Genomic DNA, 20,643 nt, shown 5'->3' on the forward strand with positions numbered 1-20,643 from the left:
CAAAACAAGCTGTAGAAATGTAGAGTCACTTTAATAATCAAGACAACTTTTCCAATTCAAAGCACAAAAATAGTTTAATAGACAGAGATAAGCTATAGGCTACAGTATATTTTAAATTGAATTTATTTTCAAGAAAGATAGCGTGTATTTTTGTTTCTTATGTGTATTTTTAACGGACCATATTCAGACCATCTCGAGACTTACTTACTCCGCTACTTTCCGGAAGAGTACAAAAAAAAAAAAACATCTGCCCTCAAAGATATCCGCGTCTTCATTGATGTGACAGTGCCAGTGACACAGTCAGAGAGAAAGTTCCTCATCTACAGTTAGATGCGAGCCGACGCACTAACTTCCTCGTATACAACTAAAACAGGACTTTCTATCGGAATTGTTATCACGAGTCGGGATGGAGGAGCGGACATAAAATAAAGTACATTAAAAGTGATTTTCTAAAGATTACAAATAATTCAGGGTTAGAAGACCAGATAGCCATATAGCGGCCAAGGATTATACAGCTGGTTGGAACGAGGTAATTCCCTCTCATTTTTTTCTTCTAGACCACGAAGGTGAATATGTATAACTCACTGATATTCATAAACAATATGCATTTCTTAAAGAATAAAATAAAAGGACGAACAGATGGATGTTTTCTTAAACGGTTCCCATCTGGGTCATTCAGTGGTATTATGAAAATTGCGCATTAAAGGGATTTATGACCGTATTATTATGTAGACTATATTACGGTGTTTGCTATTGGTTTATGTATGTAATCCCTACGCTGATGATAGTTGAGAAACCACAGAATTATAATGTTCACATAAATGGTGGTAAAGGTGAAATGTATTTTAACTGTTTCTTAATTTTACAAATATATATGTATGTCTTTACTGTCTGTCCATTTTAGCTCCGAAATGTTGAGACATAGCCTATTTCTTTTCCATTTTGCTGAGCCCTCTGTCTCTCGCTTCTTTTTGCCTAGGCTAATGTAAAGAAGAACCAAAAGTTACTGCTTATCCTACTGATTCAACACCGCATACGATATTCACATTGTGTATTCACAGGTGCAACACCTACCTATTCATGGCTTGTAATCTATTTATTGAGGGAAAACACAATCTTAGAAAAAAATGGGTTTGAAAACGGGTTATTCGGCTGTCCCCCATAGGAGAACCCTTTTTGGTTCCAGGTAGAACTCTTTTTGTTTCCATGTAGAACCCTTTGTGTAAAGGGTTCTACATGGAACTTCAAAAAGGTTCTACCTGGAAACAAAACGGTTTTACTTGGAACCAAAAAGGGTTCCTCAAAGGGTTCTCCTATGGGGACAGCGGAATAACTCCTTCAGGATATTTTTTCTAAGAGTGTAGTAATGGTGCATTTTGTTTTTTTAAAGTAAACACCATAATAATTGATTAACCTACTATTTTTTATCAATGCTAATCTGGCATGGATATCTGATGAGTCAATCTACTCAATATTTAAGACACAATTTGCTTCATAGCACATTATGATTGCATCAACTTGTGCTGGAAAGCCTCACATTTCCTCACATTTACGCTGACAATAGTTCCTATAGTTTTATCAGTGTATCTCTAGTTTCTACTTCAGGAAACAGGAAGTCAATACTTAATGTTGGAGAAGCCTATCAGAGAACCTCATGCCATACTGCCACTCTCCTAATTGCAGAGACAAATCCTCCCAATGCAAAGAGTCTTGTGTGTATGGTGCTTGGGGACATGACATTGCAGTGTGTGTGCGTGTGAGGTGAGCAGGGGAGGTTTAGCAGTGCAGTTTTTCCTTTTCACATGGTGTCCAGTCCCAGTTTCAGCCGCCCGCCGCCCTGCCCTGCGTCAGATGCCATGATAGCAGTTAGGGCCAGAGGCACACATGATGCAGGGCTTCCACAGCTCACTAGATTTACATCTGTGGGCAATATGGGTGTGTTGGAGACAGACAGGCAGACAGACAGACACTCCCAGAGACCTGAGGAGGATGGTTGAAGGGGGTATTAGGGGTTGATTTGTTCAAGAGACTGCAGGAGAGATGGATGGAGAGGACAAGGATAAGAGTGTATGGTCTGGGCTTCACCTCCAGTTAGCTTCCTCTGTACAGGAAGTGCATGCCATGTGTGTCATGGCTTTATTAGATTCATGGAGGATGAAGTGATCGATATGAGTCTGAGGAGGTTTGTAAACGGATGAGAATCTTTGGACTACATGGCGGGCTGACACTTTATCATGATGCAGCATTGATAGGCAAGAAGAAATGTCTTCTCCTGAGATTCAGGGGTGTGGCTTCCTATAGGCTACCTGTAATTTGGGAGAACTGACATAATGATAAACTGAACCTTTTCCATTCACAATAACCATACACATTCTTATGTTGGTTCACATTCACAATAACCATACACATTCTTGTGTTGGTTCACATTCACAATAACCATACACATTCTTGTGTTGGTTCACATTCACAATAACCATACACATTCTTATGTTGGTTCACATTCACAATAACCATACACATTCTTGTGTTGGTTCACATTCACAATAACCATACACATTCTTATGTTGGTTCACATTCACAATAACCATACACATTCTTATGTTGGTTCACATTCACAATAACCATACACATTCTTATGTTGGTTCACATTCACAATAACCATACACATTCTTGTGTTGGTTCACATTCACAATAACCATACACATTCTTGTGTTTTATTTAAAATAAAATAAAATTGTGGTGGTGTTTGAGTGTACTATATAAGTGAAACATTTTTGAGTATAGGAAATCAGTTTTCATTTTGCCTCCAGCATCTTCACTAATCAGTTTTTTGGGGGTGTGCATTATCTGCCTGTGAACTGTGGAAATGAAAACTGTGTAAGCATAAACAGGTCTTAAACTTAAACTGATCTTCCTGTAAAAGCTGACAGATCAAGCGAAGAGGAACACCATTGAAATGGAAAAGGGAAGTGAATATTTACACCATTATTTTTCATCAAGTGGTTGTCTGCAGATAGATATAGCCATTTTGTTTTGACCAGTTAAGTTGACTGAGAACACATGCTCATTTACAGCCAACGCCCTGAGGAATAGTTACCAAGGGAGAGGAGAGGCGCCTGAATTAGCCAATTTGTAGCTTTGCGTAACTGTTTAAAGTGAAATATTCTCCATGACTATGTCATGAGATATATGGCTGTAATCCAGCAGCACTCCTCAACATCCTAAAAGACTGAGTGCAGTAAAATGTGTTCAGGGCCCATATTCACAAAGTGTCTCAGAGTACTGACCTAGGGTCAGTTTTCCCTTTTAGATTATAATGAACATGATTATATGGACACGGGGAAATATGATACTAGATCAGCTCTCTGCGAGAAGCTAACCTCTATGATGACTTCAGTCACATTTTCTTCTGTTAGGTTACAGTAATAGCTCTCAGATGCTTTGTCTCTCACGCTCGCTCTCGCTCGCTCGCTCTCTCTCTGTCTCTGTCGCTCTCTGATAAACATCACTTCCTTCTCTCAGTTTTAAAAGTAGAATTTTGAAAGTGTTCTATGAACAGTGGTGTTAGTAGTTTGCCTTAGTCACAGTAATTCATGCCAGATTTATCCTATAAGGTGTCAACGACATACACTGACTCATCCATGCTAATATAACAGTGTTGTTCCCATCCCTCTCCTTGCCCCAACCTGGGATCAAACCAGCAACCCTCTAAACACATCAATAACTGCCTCCCACTTAGCATCATTATCTATCGCTCCACGAAAGCCACAAGCTACTTCAAGGTCTTGGGGCGATTGACGTCACGGATTGAAACGCTACTAGCGCCCACCACTAACTACAGTAGCTAGCCTTTTCACACCGGTTACACTCAGGCTGTGGTGAAGGTCTAATCCCACTGTAACTTAAAGGTCTCTCTATCTCTCTCCTACTCTCACTCTTTGAATAGTCCAGTTCCTCTGTTTATGTTAGCACAGATGAACCAGAAAATGACAGTCCTGTCTCTGTCACACAGACAAAGCTCTGTTCAATCAGAAGAATTCCCCCTTTCTCTAATGTCCCTTTTTTAAATATTTTACACATACCATATTGACTCCACCCACAGATCATATTGACTCCACCCATAGACCATATGACTCCACCCACAGATCATATGACTCCACCCACAGACCATATTGACTCCACCCACAGATCATATGACTCCACCTACAGACCATATTGACTCCACCCACAGATCATATGACTCCACCTACAGACCATATTGACTCCACCCATAGACCATATGACTCCACCCACAGATCATATGACTCCACCTACAGACCATATTGACTCCACCCACAGATCATATGACTCCACCTACAGACCATATTGACTCCACCCACAGATCATATGACTCCACCTACAGACCATATTGACTCCACCCACAGATCATATGACTCCACCCACAGACCATATTGACTCCACCCACAGATCATATGACTCCACCCACATACCATATTGACTCCACCCACAGATCATATGACTCCACCCACAGACCATATTGACTCCACCCACAGATCATATGACTCCACCTACAACGCTACTAAGTTGTTGTTTTATTTGAAAAACAAAGAGTTCTTCATGCCACCTCTGCTGTCCCAAAGGCGTGGCTGGGTGTCGCTGGTTTGGTGTCGCTCTGGTGATTAGGAAGACTTCTAGAATTGTTTGCTTCCAAAAAGCTGTGTAACATGTAGACCTGTGTGGGAAACCGTTGCTCTTAAGATGTAATGAAAGTAAACCCAAACAGTAGCTTACAGTAAATTACATTGTATTCTGACTGATATTTTTTGAAATAACACATTTTTAGGTTCTTCCACCATGGGCTGCGTGGGGTCCAAGGAGCAGCAGGATCCCAGCAGCAAAGGAGTGAATGATGACACTCTGAGCCGGACTCAGCCAGCCCACTATGTCAAAGACCCCACCACTGGGACCAAGGCTGTGAGTGAAAACCTGGGCGTGATGATGGTGATGATGATGATGATGATGATGATGATGATGATGATGATGATGATGGTGATGGTGATGATGGTGATGATGATGGTGATATGGTGATGATGGGGATGATGAGGATGGTGATGATGGTGATGAGAAATTGAAAAAAGATCAGTAGGGGACATGGTCATTGAAAGGGAAATTCTAATGAGTTATATTTGTCATTGTCACTGAGACAACAAAGTGAAAAGTAACGTGTTAGGCTCCCTACACTATGACTATGCACAGAGTATTGATATTTGAGGTACATTACCCAAATAAGTAATGTTCTAACTAGTTGTTGCTTTGCATAACTGCTAGACTCTCCTCTGTTGCCAAATGCACAGTAAGTGACTAATCTGTAAGTCGGTTTCCTTGAGTGTCTCTGGGGTGGTCAATACTTCCTGTGTGTTTACAGTAAAGTAACTGTAAGCGCTGACATTCTGAATGAGGAAGGGGAAGTAACATCCAATGAATGCAGAAATTCATTTTGTGATCATTGTTTGAACAGACATTGAATTTGCATGTACATTTCAGTCATTTTGCAGTCGCTCTCATCCAGAGTGACTTACAGTTAATGCGTCCATAGCTAGGTGAGGACAACCACATATCACAGTCATAGTAAGGAAATGTTTTCCTCAATAAAGCAGCTCTCCAGAAAAGTCAGTGCTAGTGAGAAAAGAGAAAAGACAAGTGTGTGCATTAGTGCAACAAAGGCAAGGAGGTTGTTAAAAAAAAAAAAAATGATTTGAATATTTTCGAGGGAAGGTGTCTCTCCTCTCTTTCTGTTTCTACATTCCTATTTTCTATCCGTCTATCTCACTTTTACTTCATCTGTCATTTGACCAGTCATTTTCTTCTCTGTTTGTGTTCACTTTCTCCCAGCTTCTATACTACATTTCCTATGGTTCTCCTCGACTTCAATCTCTTTCTGTCTTTCACAGAATAGAACCATCTCCTCTGGCCCTTCAGTCCCCTCTGATGGTGAGTATGACACAGAAAAGTTACAGTTGCTCACTTGAATTTGTGATGTAGGAACTATCACAGTGCTCAGCTGTATTTCTAGCAGCGACACTACATACTGTCAGTGTCAACTAGCAAACGTTTCGTTGTCATGTAGTTATAGACTATGGCTGAGGTCACATATGAAAGTGAAAGAGGGGCGAGAGCGTGTAGGTTGAGATAGCCCCCACCACAGATGATCTCTCCACTGCTATACCAATAAAGCAGCCAGACAGGAACTGACCTAGGCAAAGCCCTATTGTTGTTTCTAAATATGTAAGAATTGCACGTGATGTCACCCACAAACACAAAGTCTCTCTCTTTGTCATATGTGTGCATGCATTTGATTTATTTTGATACACACACACACGCGTACACATACACCCGCTTACATTCTCTGCCCCTCCCCCTCCAGGTCCTGAGAGCATTGCTATTGCTCTGTATGACTATGAGGGTATAAATGATGGAGACCTGGGCTTCAAGAAGGGAGACAAGCTTAAAATCTTACAGGAGTGAGTGTCTCTGACAATTATACATAAACATGACGCATTCATACCCCATACAGAGCACTGTGTACAATACCTATAATACCTATTCCCCCAACCTCTCACAATCGGTGTCTGTCTGTCTGTCTGTCTGTCTGTCTGTCTGTCTGTCTGTCTGTCCGTCCGTCCGTCTCTCTCTCTCTGTCCGTCTCTCTCTCTCTGTAGGTCTGGAGAATGGTGGAGAGCCCAGTCAATCAGCACAGGCCAGGAAGGCTTCATCCCCAGTAACTATGTAGCCATAGACAGCCTTGAAACCGAAGAGTAAGGATGTTCAAGTCAAGCAAATCAAATCAAACTGTATTAGTCACAATGCGCCGAATACAGCAGGTGTAGACCTTACAGTGAAATGCTTAGTTACGAGCCCCTTAACCAACACTGCAGTTAAAAAAAAAAACACGGATAAGAATAAGAAATAAAAGTAAAGAGCAGCAGTAAAATAACAATAGCGAGACTATATATACAGAGTCAATGTGCGGTGGCACCAGTTAGTTGAGATAATATGTACATGTAGGTAGAGCTATTAAAGTGACTATGCAGATGATGATAACAACAGAGAGTAGTAGCGGTGTAAAAGAGAGGGGGGGGGGGTAACGCAAATAGTCTGGGTAACCATTTAACAAGGTGTTCAGGAGTCTTATGGCTTGGGGGTAGAAGCTGTTTAGAAGCCTCTTGGGCCTAGACTTGGTGCTCCGGTACTACTTACCGTGCGGTAGCAGAGAGAACATTCTATGACTAGGGTGGCTGGAGTATTTGACAATTTTTAGGGCCTTCCTCTGACATCGCCTGGTATAGAGGTCCTGAACGGCAGGAAGCTTGGCCCCAGTGATGTACTGGGCCGTTCGCACTACCCTCTGTAGTGCCTTGCGGTTGGAGGCCGAACAGTTGCCATACCAGGCAGTGATGCAACCAGTCAGGATGCTCTCGATGGTGCAGCTGTAGAACTTTTTGAGGATCTGAGGACCCATGCCAAAACTTTTCAGTCTCCTGAGGGGGAATAGGTTTTGTCGTGCCCTCTTCACAACTGTCTTGGTGTGCTTGGACCATGTTAGTTTGTTGGTGATGTGGACACCAAGGAACTTGAAGCTCTCAACCTGCTCCACTGCAGCTCCATCGATAAGAATGGGGGCGTACTCGGTCCTCTATTTCCTGTAGTCCACAATCATCTCCTTTATCTTGATCACGTTGAGGGAGAGATTGTTGTCCTGGCACCACACGACCAGGTCTCTGACCTCCTCCCTATAGGCTGTCTCATCGTTGTCGGTGATCAGGCCTACCACTGTTGTCTCATCGGCAAACTTAATGATGGTGTTGGAGTCATGCCTGGCCGTGCAGTCATGAGTGAACAGGGAGTACAAGAGGGTACTGAGCACGCACCCCTGAGGGGCCCCTGTGTTGAGGATCAGTGTGGCGGATGTGTTGTTACCTACTCTTACCAACTGGGGCGGCACGTCAGGAAGTCCAGGATCCAGTTGCACAGGGAGGTGTTTAGTCCCAGGGTCCTAAGCTTATTGATGAGCTTTAAGGGCACTATTGTGTTGAACTCTGAGCTGTAGTCAATGAATAACATTCTCACATAAGTGTTCCTTTTGTCCAGGTGGGAAAGGGTGAGCAATAGAGTGCAATAAAGATTGCATCATCGGTGGATCTGTTGGGGCGGTTTCTGGGATAATGGTGTTGATGTGAGCCATGACCAGCCTTTCGAAGCCTTCATGGCTACAGACGTGAGTGCTACTTGTCGGTAGTCATTTAGGCAGGTTACCTTAGTGTTCATGGGCACAGGCACTATGGTGGTCTGCTTAAAAAATGTTGGTATTACAGACTCGGACAGGGAGAGGTTGAAAATGTCAGTGAAGACATTTGCCAGTTGGTCAGCGCATGCTCGCAGTACACGTCCTGGTTATCCGTCTGGCCCTGTGTCCTTGTGAATGTTGACCTGTTTAAAGGTCTTACTCACATCAGCTGCAGAGAGCGTGATCACGCAGTCTTCCAGAACAGCTGGTGCTCTCATGCATGTTTCAGTGTTATTTGCCTCGAAGCGAGCATAGAAGTAGTTTAGCTCGTCTGGTAGGCTTGTGTCACTGGGCAGCTCTCGGCTGTGCTTCCCTTTGTATTCTGTAATGGTTTGTAAGCCCTGCCACATCCGACGAGCGTCAGAGCCGGTGTAGTAAGATTTGATCTTAGTCCTGTATTGACGCTTTGCCTGTTTGATGGTTCGTCGGAGGGCATAGCGGGATTTCTTATAAGCTTCCGGGTTAGAGTCCAGCTCCTTTAGTGCGGATGTTTCCTGTTATCCATGGCTTCTGGTTGGGATATGTACTTACGGTCACTGTGGAGACGATGTCATCGATGCACTTATTGATGAAGCCAATGACTGATGTGGTGTACTCCTCAATGCCATCAGAGGAATCCCGGAACATATTCCTGTGCTAGCAAAACAGTCCTGTAGCTTAGCATCTGCTTCATCTGACCACTTTTTTATTGATCTAGTCACTGGTGCTTCCTGCTTTAATTTTTGCTTGTAAGCAGGAATCGGGAGGATACAATTATGGTCAGATTTGCCAAATGGAGGGCGAGGGAGAACTTTGTATGCATCTCTGTGTGTGGAGTAAAGGTGGTCTAGAGTTTTTTTTCCTCTGGTTGCACATTTAACATGCTGATGGAAATTTGGTAAAACAGATTTAAGTTTCCCTGCATTAAAGTCCCCGGTTACTAGGAGCGCCGCCTCTAGGTGAACGTTTTCTTGTTTGCTTTTGGCGGAATACAGCTCATTCAAAATGCTGTCTTAGTGCCAGCCTCTGACTGTGGTGGTATGTAAAGAGCTACGAAAAATACAGATGAAAACTCTCTAGGTAGGTAGTGTGGTCTACAGTTTATCATGAGATATTCTACCTCAGGCGAGCAATAGCTCAAGACTTCCTTAGATATCGTGCACCAGCTGTTATTTACAAAAATACATAGTCCGCCGCCCCTTGTCTTACCAGACGTCGCTGTTCTATCTTGCCGGTGCAGCGTATAACCAGCCAGCTGTATGTTGATAGTGTCGTCGTTCAGCCACGACTCCGTGAAGCATAAGATACTACAGTTTTGACTGTCCCGTTGGTAGTTTAATCTTCTGTGTAGGTCATCTATTTTATTATCCAAAGACTGCAAGTTTGCTAGCAGAATGGAAGGAAGTGGAGGTTTATTCGATCGCAAACAAATTCTCAGAAGGCAGCCCGCCCTCTGGCCCCTTTTTCTCCACCTCCTCTTCACGCAAATCACGGGGATCTGGGCCTGTTCCTGAGAAAGCAGTATATCGTTCGGGTCTTCCTCGTCAGACTCGCTAAAGGAAAAAAAGTATTCTGCTAGTCCGTGGAGAGTAATCGCAGTCCTGATGTCCAGAAGTTATTTTCGGTCATAAGAGACGGTAGCGGCAACATTATGTAAAAAATAAGTAAAAAAATAAGTTACAGGGCCTCCCGAGTAGCGCAGTCGTCTAAGGCACTGCATCGCAGTGCTAGCTGTGCCACCAGAGACTCTGGGTTCGAGCCCAGGCTCTGTCGCAGCCGTCCGTGACCGGGAGGTCCATGGGGCGACGCACAATTGGCCTAGAGTGGTTAGGGAATGTTTGGCCAGTAGGGATATCCTTGTCTCATCGCGCACTAGCGACTCTTGTGGTGGGCTGGGCGTAGTGCATGCTGACCAGGTCACGAGGTACACAGTGTTTTCTCCGACACAATGGTGCGGCTGGCTTCCGGGTTGGAGGCGCGCTGTGTTAAGAAGCAGTGCGGCTTGGTTGGGTTGTGTTTCGGAGGACGCATGGCTCTCGACCTTCGTCTCTCCCGAGACCTTACGGGAGTTGTAGAGATGAGACAAGATAGTAACTACTAACAATTGGATACCATGAAATTGGGGAGAAAAAGAGGGTAAAATTAAAAAAAAAATAATAATAAATAAACAAAAAATTGTTACAAACAACGCAAATAAACAAACAAAAAAACACAATCGGTAGGGGACACATAAAACGTTCTCCAGTGTACTGTGTGAGTCATTTGTGAGTAGAGCTGCTCAAAGGAATCAGTCTAATATAACTTTCCCCTCCTTCAGGTGGTTCTTTAAAGGAGTGAGCAGGAAAGATGCAGAGAGGCAGCTGCTGGCATCAGGAAACAAAATGGGATCGTTTATGATCCGTGACAGTGAGACCACCAAGGGTGAGCAAGTTCAAAAAGCTCTTATACATTATACACATTATACAAGCGCACTTTTAGACTATAGCAAGCCGTGTCTCCTTCCTGCTACAGGCAGTTACTCACTATCCGTGAGGGACAGTGATTCCCAATCAGGAGAAACAGTCAAGCATTACAAGATCCGTACGCTGGACAACGGTGGTTTCTACATCTCCCCACGCATCACCTTCACCACTCTGCAGGAACTGGTCAGCCATTATAAAAGTGAGTGCCAACAGCACGGCCTTCCACAAAACACTAGAGAAGGGCTATTTCAATCTTATTAACCTGAGACAGTGTTTCCCAATCCTGGTCCTGGGGACCCCAAGGTGTGCACATTTTAGTTTTTTGCCCTAGCGCTACACAGCTGATTCAAATAATCAACAAATTATCAAGCTTTGATTATTTAAATCAGGCGTGTAATGCTAGGGAAAAACTCCAAAGGGTTCACCCCTTGAGGTCCCCAGGACCAGGATGAATAAACACTGCCCTACGAGGTCCAGAGTACTGCTGGTTTTCTGTTCTACATGATCATTACTTGCACCCACCTGGTGTCCCAGGTCTAAATCAGTCTCCGATTAGAGGCAGAAGAGTGAAACTTGCTCTGAGGTCCAGACTTGAATTTGAAAGCATTAGTGCCAACTGCTGCTAAAGTTGATAGTGGATGTTGGAGATAACAGCTCCCTCTGCTGGCTGCCTGTTCTGAATACGGACACATTGTGTATTTAGCCTCCAGCAGTACTGACTTCCTATAGGTTTATTTATGTGTGTTATGTACAGTTCAATGATACATTCAGCTAATGGTATTTCATGTCCTGTATGATTCAGAGCTTTGTGTGTGGATGTCATACTGGATGTGTTTGTTTTCACTACAGAGCTGGGAGACGGTCTGTGCCAGGCCTTGACCAGCCCCTGCCTCAGTCCCAAGCCCCAGAAGCCCTGGGAGAAGGATGCCTGGGAGATTCCTCGGGAGTCCCTCAAAATGGACAGGAGGCTCGGGGCTGGCCAGTTCGGAGAAGTCTGGATGGGTGAGCTCCATGTCATTTAAAGCTTCTATTCTGTCATTCTGACAAGGTTATGTTTGGACCAATACTGGGAGATCAGTATGAGTTTTTATGTTGTTTATTTAACCTTTATTTAACTAGGCAAGTCAGTTAAGAACAAATTCTTATTTACAATGACGGCCTACCCCGGACAACACTGGGCCAATTGTGCGCCGCCCTTTGGGACTCCCAATCACAGCCGGATGTGATACAGCCTGGATTCAAACCAGGGACTGTAGTGACACCTCTTGCACGGAGATGCAGTGCCTTAGACCGCTGCACCATTCAGGAGTTTTATATGTATTCTGAAAACATTCTTGCTTTGTGGAGCATTGAACTGAGGTAACATTAGGTAATGTGGTTTGTCTTTGTGGAGCATTGAACTGAGGTAACATAGGTAATGTGGTTTGTCTTTGTGGAGCATTGAACTGAGGTAACATAGGTAATGTGGTTTGTCTTTGTGGAGCATTGAACTGAGGTAACATAGGTAATGTGGTTTGTCTTTGTGGAGCATTGAACTGAGGTAACATAGGTAATGTGGTTTGTCTTTGTGGAGCATTGAACTGAGGTAACATAGGTAATGTGGTTTGTCTTTGTGGAGCATTGAACTGAGGTAACATAGGTAATGTGGTTTGTCTTTGTGGCGCATTGAACTGAGGTAACATAGGTAATGTGGTTTGTCTTTGTGGAGCATTGAACTGAGGTAACATAGGTAATGTGGTTTGTCTTTGTGGAGCATTGAACTGAGGTAACATAGGTAATGTGGTTTGTGCTGTAGCTACATACAACAAGCACACCAAGGTGGCAGTGAAGACCATGAAGCCTGGCACCATGTCGGTGGAGGCCTTCCTGGACGAGGCCAACCTGATGAAGGCCCTGCAGCACGACAAGCTGGTCCGTCTGAACGCCGTGGTAACTAAAGAGGAACCCATCTACATCATCACAGAATACATGGAAAAGGGTGTGTGTACACCACAGTTTGACATTTTGTTTACATTTACATAACCGCACGTCAGTGTATTTCTGTCACTGACTGTTTTTCTGTGTGTGTGCATTTCTGTGTTTGTTTGTGTGTGTGTGTGTGTGTGTTTGTTTGTGCTTGTGTGTGTGCGCGCGTGTGTGTGTGTTTAGGCAGTTTGCTGGACTTCTTGAAGAGTGATGAAGGGAATCGTGTTCAGCTCCCCAAACTCATTGATTTCTCAGCGCAGGTGAGATTCAGTTATGTCAAAATTAAACTGTCAGTCTGGATTTTTTTTCTAATTGTATGGTTTTATATTCTTCCAGTCTTCTACTGTGGTAGAAGGGAAAAGAGAACCAAAGAAAAGGGAGGATGCTTTGATCTTGTTATACCCAGTTACTGACAATATCAAGCCACTCATTTGAATACTCTTCTGTTTCATGCCTTTGTTCTAGAGGACACGTTTTTCCTATTGTGTGCAGAATTTCAATATTCAAATCCTGTCTTTAGCTTGGCAGAAGAAGGTGTGTGGCAGAATGTGTTTGTAAACCAAATTCTTCATGCCAATGTTTGCTGTTCTACAATATTGTGATGTGAAACTATTTTTGACAGTATTAGACGCAACACAATCCAACATTTCAGTTTTGAATCCTGATCATACAGTGTTTCCATGTGTACACCTGTTGCTACACATATCGGGAGGCTGTTGCTACACATATCGGGAGGCGATGAGGAACTTATGAACGCATGTGTATGTTTATGCCATCTGTTGTATGTAGTGAGGTGAGGTGTGAGAATAAAACAAAATGGAAAGATATTGAAATGGAATACGAGGAGTCGATTTACAAAAAGAGAGAGAAAGGATCATTGAAAGAGAAGGGAATAGGAAGCCAGATTGGTCTGTTCAGATTGAAATCTCCTATGATAGATTTAGTTGTGTTCAATTATTCCACTGAGATTGGTACACAGATAAGGCTTATCTAGTTGCAATAGAAATTTAAAGGTCATTTGAGATTGACCTGACATATGTCCAGTCTTTACCGTGAATGCAGTCTCCATGAATGCCGGAACATTGCCTTTAAATTTCAATAGCTTTATATATATAGCTTTGAACTTTAGCGATGTGGATTGAATACGTCAGTCAGTTTGTGTCTAAATACATGTGTGAGAGAGATGGAAAAGAGAAAGAACGACCGAAGGAGTGAGAGAGAGAGAGAGAGAGAGAGAGAGAGAGGCAGAGAGAGAGAGAGAGAGAGAGAGAGAGAGAGAGAGAGAGAGAGAGAGAGAGAGAGAGAGAGAGAGAGAGAGAGAGAGAGAGAGAGAGTGAGAGAGAGAGAGAGAGAGAGAGAGAGAGAGAGAGAGAGGCAGAGAGAGAGAGAGAGAGAGAGAGAGAGAGAGAGAGAGAGAGAGAGGCAGAGAGAGAGAGAGAGAGAGAGAGAGAGAGAGAGAGAGAGAGAGAGAGAGAGAGAGAGAGAGAGAGAGAGAGAGAGAGAGAGAGAGAGAGAGATGGTCCCAGAATGGAAGGGAAATATTGTCCCAGTTGAGTTGGTATCAGAGTAATCAGTGGTCGTAAATGACACGATTGGCAAATTGAAAGTACTTTATCTTTATTACTATAGCTATCATTATTTTAAATTTTAATGACTGATTATTTTATTATCCCGTAGCAGAACCTTAGAGGAGGCTTTAGAAACTATACTTGAAAACAATAGATATATTGCACAATAAATCATTGAGAGCACTTGGGACATGAATTCATAGAAGCACCCATGCAACTGCTTCTGGTGTTCTGCCTTTCCTGTTGTCTGTGGACATCCAACCATGTCTTTGTCCATAGATTGCAGAAGGTATGGCCTACATTGAGCAGAGGAACTATATCCACCGGGACCTGCGAGCCGCCAACATACTGGTGTCCAAGGCTCTGGTGTGCAAGATCGCTGACTTTGGCCTCGCCCGAATCATTGAGGACAATGAGTACACAGCCAGGGAGGGTAAGATCAGCATCTAGCAGTATCCACTTGGGGGATATGTATCTGTGTCACATAAGGGGATTCAACTGACTGTGACATGACAGCTGAGTTAACCAATAATAGTACGTTAGAGTACAGTGGTTTGGAATTAGAATTAGAGAACGAGGGAAGTCAGAGTTGGAACAAGGAACTGTGAGATACTGTATCAGAGGAAGAGATATCATTGTGTCAGAGGGAAGTGTGAATGAGTGACATGGTTTAAATAGAAAACACTATGTTGAGACAAGCTGCTGTAATATCTTTTCAGTGACAGCAGGGTGCAGCAGACATACAGTAAGAAAGCACTACTGTTGTTCCCTAACAGGAGCAAAGTTCCCCATCAAGTGGACGGCCCCAGAGGCAATCAACTACGGCTCCTTCACAATCAAATCAGACGTCTGGTCCTTTGGCATCCTACTGACAGAGATCATCAGCTATGGACGCACACCATATCCAGGTCTGAGGACCTGAATGAGAACATGCCCTGTGCTGTACTTGTACTGTACTGTATGTTCATTGAATGATGAACGAAATGAATAAAGTGTCAAATTCACCCTATAATGATGCGCTTCTGTGCTGGCTCTGTCGTCTAGGGATGACGAACCCAGAAGTAATCCGCTCCCTGGAGAGAGGCTACCGCATGCAGCGCACCGACAGCTGTCCTAAGGAGCTCTATGATGTCATGTTGGAGTGCTGGAAGAACAAGCCTGAGGACCGTCCAACCTTTGAGTATCTTCAGAGTGTCCTGGAGGATTTCTACACTGCAACGGAGAGCCAGTACCAGCAGCAGCCTTGAGCCAGACAGAAAGATCCAGGCAGATACATAGCATCCTCTCATGTACCTGAATAGAGTCGCCTACAGACAAACCAAGAGAGAAAAAAACAGGTTTGTAGATGGTTTCCTTATGATATATGGCATTTACTGTAGCTTTATGAATGATGACCTAACAAATGAATTACAGCGATTCATGACATGGCTGACTGTGACGGGTTTCAGAATTGTACTTGATTTAAATATATGAGTGGCCAGAAAAGAAAAAAAAACGAGCCACATTTTAGCCTTTTTTATTATGAATTTCCTATGTATATGCCCAGTTCATATATTGGAAAAGGCCATTTATATTCTGCCATAGACCATTGAAACTATAATTCACTGAATAAGCACTGGAGTGCAACAGTATAATCTAGAATAATTCACTTATAAAACTATTTTTGCCTATGTGGTAACGGTCTTAATTTATTTTGTCGGAGAGTAGCCTACTTGGTTGTCAATCCTCTATACTATATCTATATGTAGGCAACACAAGGGAGTGATGTGATGTGACATTTTTACACAAGTACAATTAGATGTTGTTGCTTGCATGTTTTTTGTTGTGGGTTTTTTCTATGTAGGCCACTGTTATCATCATGTCTAAAATGGCTGAAGAATTTGTGCATTGAGGAAACAATTGACTGCACAGACATTGAATTGTTGAATACGGGATATATGTTTTCATATGAATAATGCATTTCTTAACCAAATGCTTTTTGATATTTTCTTATAGATGCTTGTAAGTGCAATGACTTAAAGGTTGTGTTGAATAAAAGGACTGAATAAAATCATATTGTCATTCTAGCCTATGTCAAATTTAACATGATGATCTGCAATTTTTTTGTAAAAGTAAAGACAAAATCTGTCAGGTTTTTCAATGTATGAATGATGATATGAAACAGATTTGATCAGATTTTTCACTGTATGCATGACGATATGAAAAAGATTGCATCTGTTTTTTTAACAACCTGCTTGAAGTCAAACAAGCATGACTTAATTTAAGAAATAAATAAAAATAAATAACTTAATAAATAACTCGACATACAAACACATTTTGAACAGATGTACACTGAACAAAAATATAAACACAACATATAAAGTGTTGGTCCCATGTTTCATGAGCTGAAATTAAAGATCCCTGAAATGTTCCATATGCACAAAAAGCTTATTTCTCTCAATTTAAAAAAATGTGTTTACATCCTTGTTAGTGAGCATTTCTCCTTTGCCAATATAATGGTATGGGCAGGCATAAACTACAGAAAACGAACACAATTACATTTTAACAATGGCATTTTGAATACACAGAGATACTGTGACGAGCTCCTGAGGCCCGTTGTAGCCAATTGGTTAGAGGTGGCAGGTAGCCTAATGGTTAGAGCATTTGGCCAGTAACCGAAAGGTTGGTAGATTGAATCCCTGAGCTGACAAGGTAAAAATCTGTTGTTCTGCCCCTGAACAAGGCAGTTAACCCACTGTTCCTAGGCTGACATTGTACATAAGAATTTGTTCTTAACTGACTTGCCTAGTTAAATAAATAAAATAAAAATTGTCATGCCATTCATCTGCCACCATAACCTCATGTTCCACCATGATAATGCAAGGATCCGTACACATTTCCTGGAAGCTAAACATGTCCTAGTTTTTCCATGGCCTGCATATTCACCAGACATGTCACCCATTGAGCATGTTTGGGATGCTCTGGATCAACACGTATGACAGCGTGTTCCACTTCCAGCCAATATCCAGCAACTTTTCACAGTCATTGAAAAGGAGTGGGACAACATTCCACAGGCCACAGCCTGATCTACTCAATGCGAAGGAGATGTGTCATGCTGCATGAGGCAAATGGTGGTCTCACCAGATTCTTACTGGTTTTCTGATCAACACCCCTACTTTTTTTTAAATAAAAGTATCTGTGACCAACAGATGCATATCTGTATTCCCAGTCATGTGAAACACATAGATTAGGGCCTAATAAATGTATTTCAATTGACTTATTTCCTTATATGAACTGTAACTCGGTAAAATATTTGAAATTGTTGTATGCTGCGTCAATATTTTGTTCAGTTTAAATTGCTGTCATTAGATGACACTAGCTGACTAGCTAGCACTATCAACACATTTTGCTGCTGATGGGGGTACAATTTTTGTTCACGTGACGTCACGAATGACACGTGTATTCAAGATGGCGGCCGCGGCGATGGTAAGTGGACAGGAAAAAATATATATTATTCTTCCAACATCTGTCCGCTATCTACCTTCAAATAGAAGCATGTGGTTGTGTTGATATACGATTCTACCACGTGAAATTTAGAGTCATGATTTAACGACATTTATATGAGCTGTCTTTCTACATTGGTTTGTCAATGGTGCAGCAAGCAGGGGATGTTGACGACGCTAGCCAGCCAAGACCACTTGTCAGCTACTGCTAACTAGTTAGATGTCAGCTTAGCCAAAAAAATGAAATGTACCTAACTAGCTAGTTACCTAGTTCGTACTCTGTATATGGATCAAACATGACATGTATTTCAATTGCAGTTAGACAGTTAATTAATTAAGCTATCTTATTGTGACAGCGTAGTAGCCCTTTGGCGTAGCTAGGCTAACGTTAGCTGGCTTTGCCAACAACACAACTATCGTTCTCTAACTTGCCTAGCTACGTATACGCTTACTAAAAGTTGTACTGGAAATGCGAAGCATAGGTAGCTTGCTAGTTAGTTTTTAATGTGGCGGATAGCTAGTTCGAGGACCAGAGCCCAGACAAAAGGGGGCAGTTTAACTAGGTAACGTTAGCTAGATGGTTAATGTTAGCTAAGGCTCGCTAACTAGTAAGTGGCTGGCAACTAGCTAGCTATGCATTTCCGGGTTGATTTATGTATTCTATAAGCTTAACCAAAGATTATATCCTTTCTTAGAGTAACTATCTAGCTGCTGTTGCTTATTCGATATGTCTCAACCATATAGTTTATATAACTGCTAGCTATTATCAGTGTGGATGTTTTCATGCACTCATTCGTATACAGAGGTAGATAACTCATTATTCATTTGAGACGAGATTGATATGCATTTGTTTTTCTAAGTTTGTTTTGTTATTGTTGTCATCATCAACTCGGGCTCCCGAGTGGCGCAGCGGTCTATGGCACTGCATCTGTGTTAGGCGGCATGTAGCCTAGTGGTTAGAGCGTTGGACGAGTAACCAAAAGGTTGCCAGATCGAATCCCCGAGGTGACAAGGTTAAAAAAAAAATCTGTTTTTCTGCCCCTGGACAAGGCAGTTCCTGTTCCTAGGCCGTCATTGTAAATAAGAATTTGTTCTTAACTGACTTGCCTAGTTAAATAAATAAAAATTAAGAGGCGTCACTATACAGACACCCTAGTTCGAATCCAGGCTGTATCACACCCGGTTGTGGTTGGGAGTCCACAATTGGCCCAGCGTCGTCCCGGTTCGGCCGTTGTAGGCAGTCATTGTAAATAATAATTTGTTCTTAACTGACTTGTCTAGTTAAATAAAAGTTACATTAAAAAAACATCTACATTTACTTTTTCACTGTGTATCACATAATGCTCATCCTCACCCTTCCCAGACCAGTGCAATATGTATGGTTTTGGTCATACATTCATGGCTAGTGGTTGTGTATACAATCACTCCACACAGGAAAGGGAAATCAGGCTTGACTGGTGTGACATTAGTTTAGTGTAAGGGCCTGCTAAATGTTGTATTCTCTGTAAGTGAAAGGGTGATGTCCATCCTTCACTCTGTACTAATATTTGACATGCAGTTGTGTTAAGGTAACACCCTTAAGCATACAGTAAGTATTCCAGAAGATCCTGTTCAAACATTAGGGGTGTTCCTATACAATCATTGGGATGTGTAGACATAGTCTTTCATTTGTGACTGGTTAGATGGAGTCCTATGTAAAGTACAGTCTCAAAGTTTTGTCCAAGTCATCAAGCCATTGTGGATTGTACTGTACTGTATATGTGCCCAGAAGGCTGGTCAATTTGGATTTGATTAACATCATGGCCTCTCTCTCTCTCTCAGGTTGAAACATTAGTCCCACCTTTACATATCCCAAAGGCATCTCCATTCCATTGATTTCTTAATGTCTAAAGCAGCTATGTGGCAACAGGGTCATTCAATATCAATTCAAATGATTTCAACTCTATCTACTGAGTGTTTTGGTATTCAGGTCCAAAAAAGTCCCCTTCTGACCTCCTGCTCAGGGGCAAACATTTTAGTTCTAATCAAAAGGGTCTTCCGTATAGATTGGCCAACTAGTCCATTGACTGTTTGTTGTGTTGAAGGAGACGTGGTTGGCCCTGCTGCTGTTGTCCATGTTGCCTGGAGGGGTCCAGCCTTTTTACGTGCCTGGAGTTGCTCCAATGAACTTCCACCAGAACAGTGTTGTAGAGATTAAGGTAAGTTAAACAACCAAACATTTTTTAGCCTAGGTCTAGCCCTTTTATGCTTCCTCGGGTATATAGTACTCTATTCTGCCTTGGCTTGTTGTGGTTTCACTAAGTTAGTTAGCATAGTTTTTTTTTGTTTTCTGTGTATGATGAACTGTGTTATTGTCTAAGCTTGATAGATGGACTTAAGCATGTTAGTTCCAAGGCTTTCCAAGGCAGACTGAGGTGGATACTAGTATTGGTTGTGTAGCCTATTGGCATGCGTTTGGCAGGTCAGGCAGTCAGTCACTCAATTGAATGGGCACATTGACCCCCCCCCAGGCCGTGAAGCTGACCAGCTCCCGGACTCAGCTTCCCTATGAATACTACTCCCTGCCCTTCTGTCAGCCTGATAAAGTGGTCTACAAAGCAGAGAACCTGGGTAAGTAAGCAGCTCTCTCTGTTCTCCTCACGTGTAGAAGTGTTGTTCTCTGTGTCTTGTTGTTGTCTGGATGGTTTTCTGTGTATCCTTGTGTACAGTGTTCTAAAAGCATTGATTTGTGTTGTCTTTGTATGGGATTCATAATCATCTGTTGCACATAAAGCCTCACACCATGAACTCCTACTAACAGTGTGTGTGTGTGTGTGTGTGTGTGTGTGTGTGTGTGTGTGTGT

At 42.5% G+C, this 20,643-nt stretch overlaps 2 protein-coding genes across 2 annotated transcripts in view; both read left to right on the forward strand.

Annotated features, from left to right (window-relative positions):
• The first annotated feature begins 272 nt into the window (after positions 1-272).
• Positions 273-16,371, forward strand: LOC129861281 (tyrosine-protein kinase HCK-like). Its single transcript, XM_055932561.1, has 13 exons — positions 273-529; positions 4,844-4,974; positions 5,952-5,991; positions 6,425-6,521; positions 6,720-6,815; positions 10,641-10,744; positions 10,835-10,984; positions 11,635-11,787; positions 12,581-12,763; positions 12,934-13,010; positions 14,598-14,751; positions 15,095-15,226; positions 15,363-16,371. Exons 2-13 carry the CDS (start codon positions 4,855-4,857, stop codon positions 15,563-15,565), a joined length of 1,509 nt encoding a protein of 502 aa, XP_055788536.1. The 5' UTR covers positions 273-529; positions 4,844-4,854; the 3' UTR covers positions 15,566-16,371.
• A 1,332-nt stretch (positions 16,372-17,703) lies between these two features.
• LOC129861282 (transmembrane 9 superfamily member 4-like) overlaps positions 17,704-20,643 on the forward strand; it is a 31,497-nt gene continuing 28,557 nt past the window's right edge. Inside the window, exons 1-3 of the mRNA XM_055932562.1 lie at positions 17,704-17,783; positions 19,885-19,998; positions 20,311-20,410. Of these exons, the coding sequence (XP_055788537.1) occupies positions 17,748-17,783; positions 19,885-19,998; positions 20,311-20,410 (250 nt within the window). The 5' untranslated portion in view covers positions 17,704-17,747. The remainder of the gene's footprint in view (positions 17,784-19,884; positions 19,999-20,310; positions 20,411-20,643) is intronic.

This window comes from Salvelinus fontinalis, chromosome 8 (assembly GCF_029448725.1).
Source record: "Salvelinus fontinalis isolate EN_2023a chromosome 8, ASM2944872v1, whole genome shotgun sequence".
In the NCBI taxonomy this organism is placed as follows: domain Eukaryota; kingdom Metazoa; phylum Chordata; class Actinopteri; order Salmoniformes; family Salmonidae; genus Salvelinus; species Salvelinus fontinalis.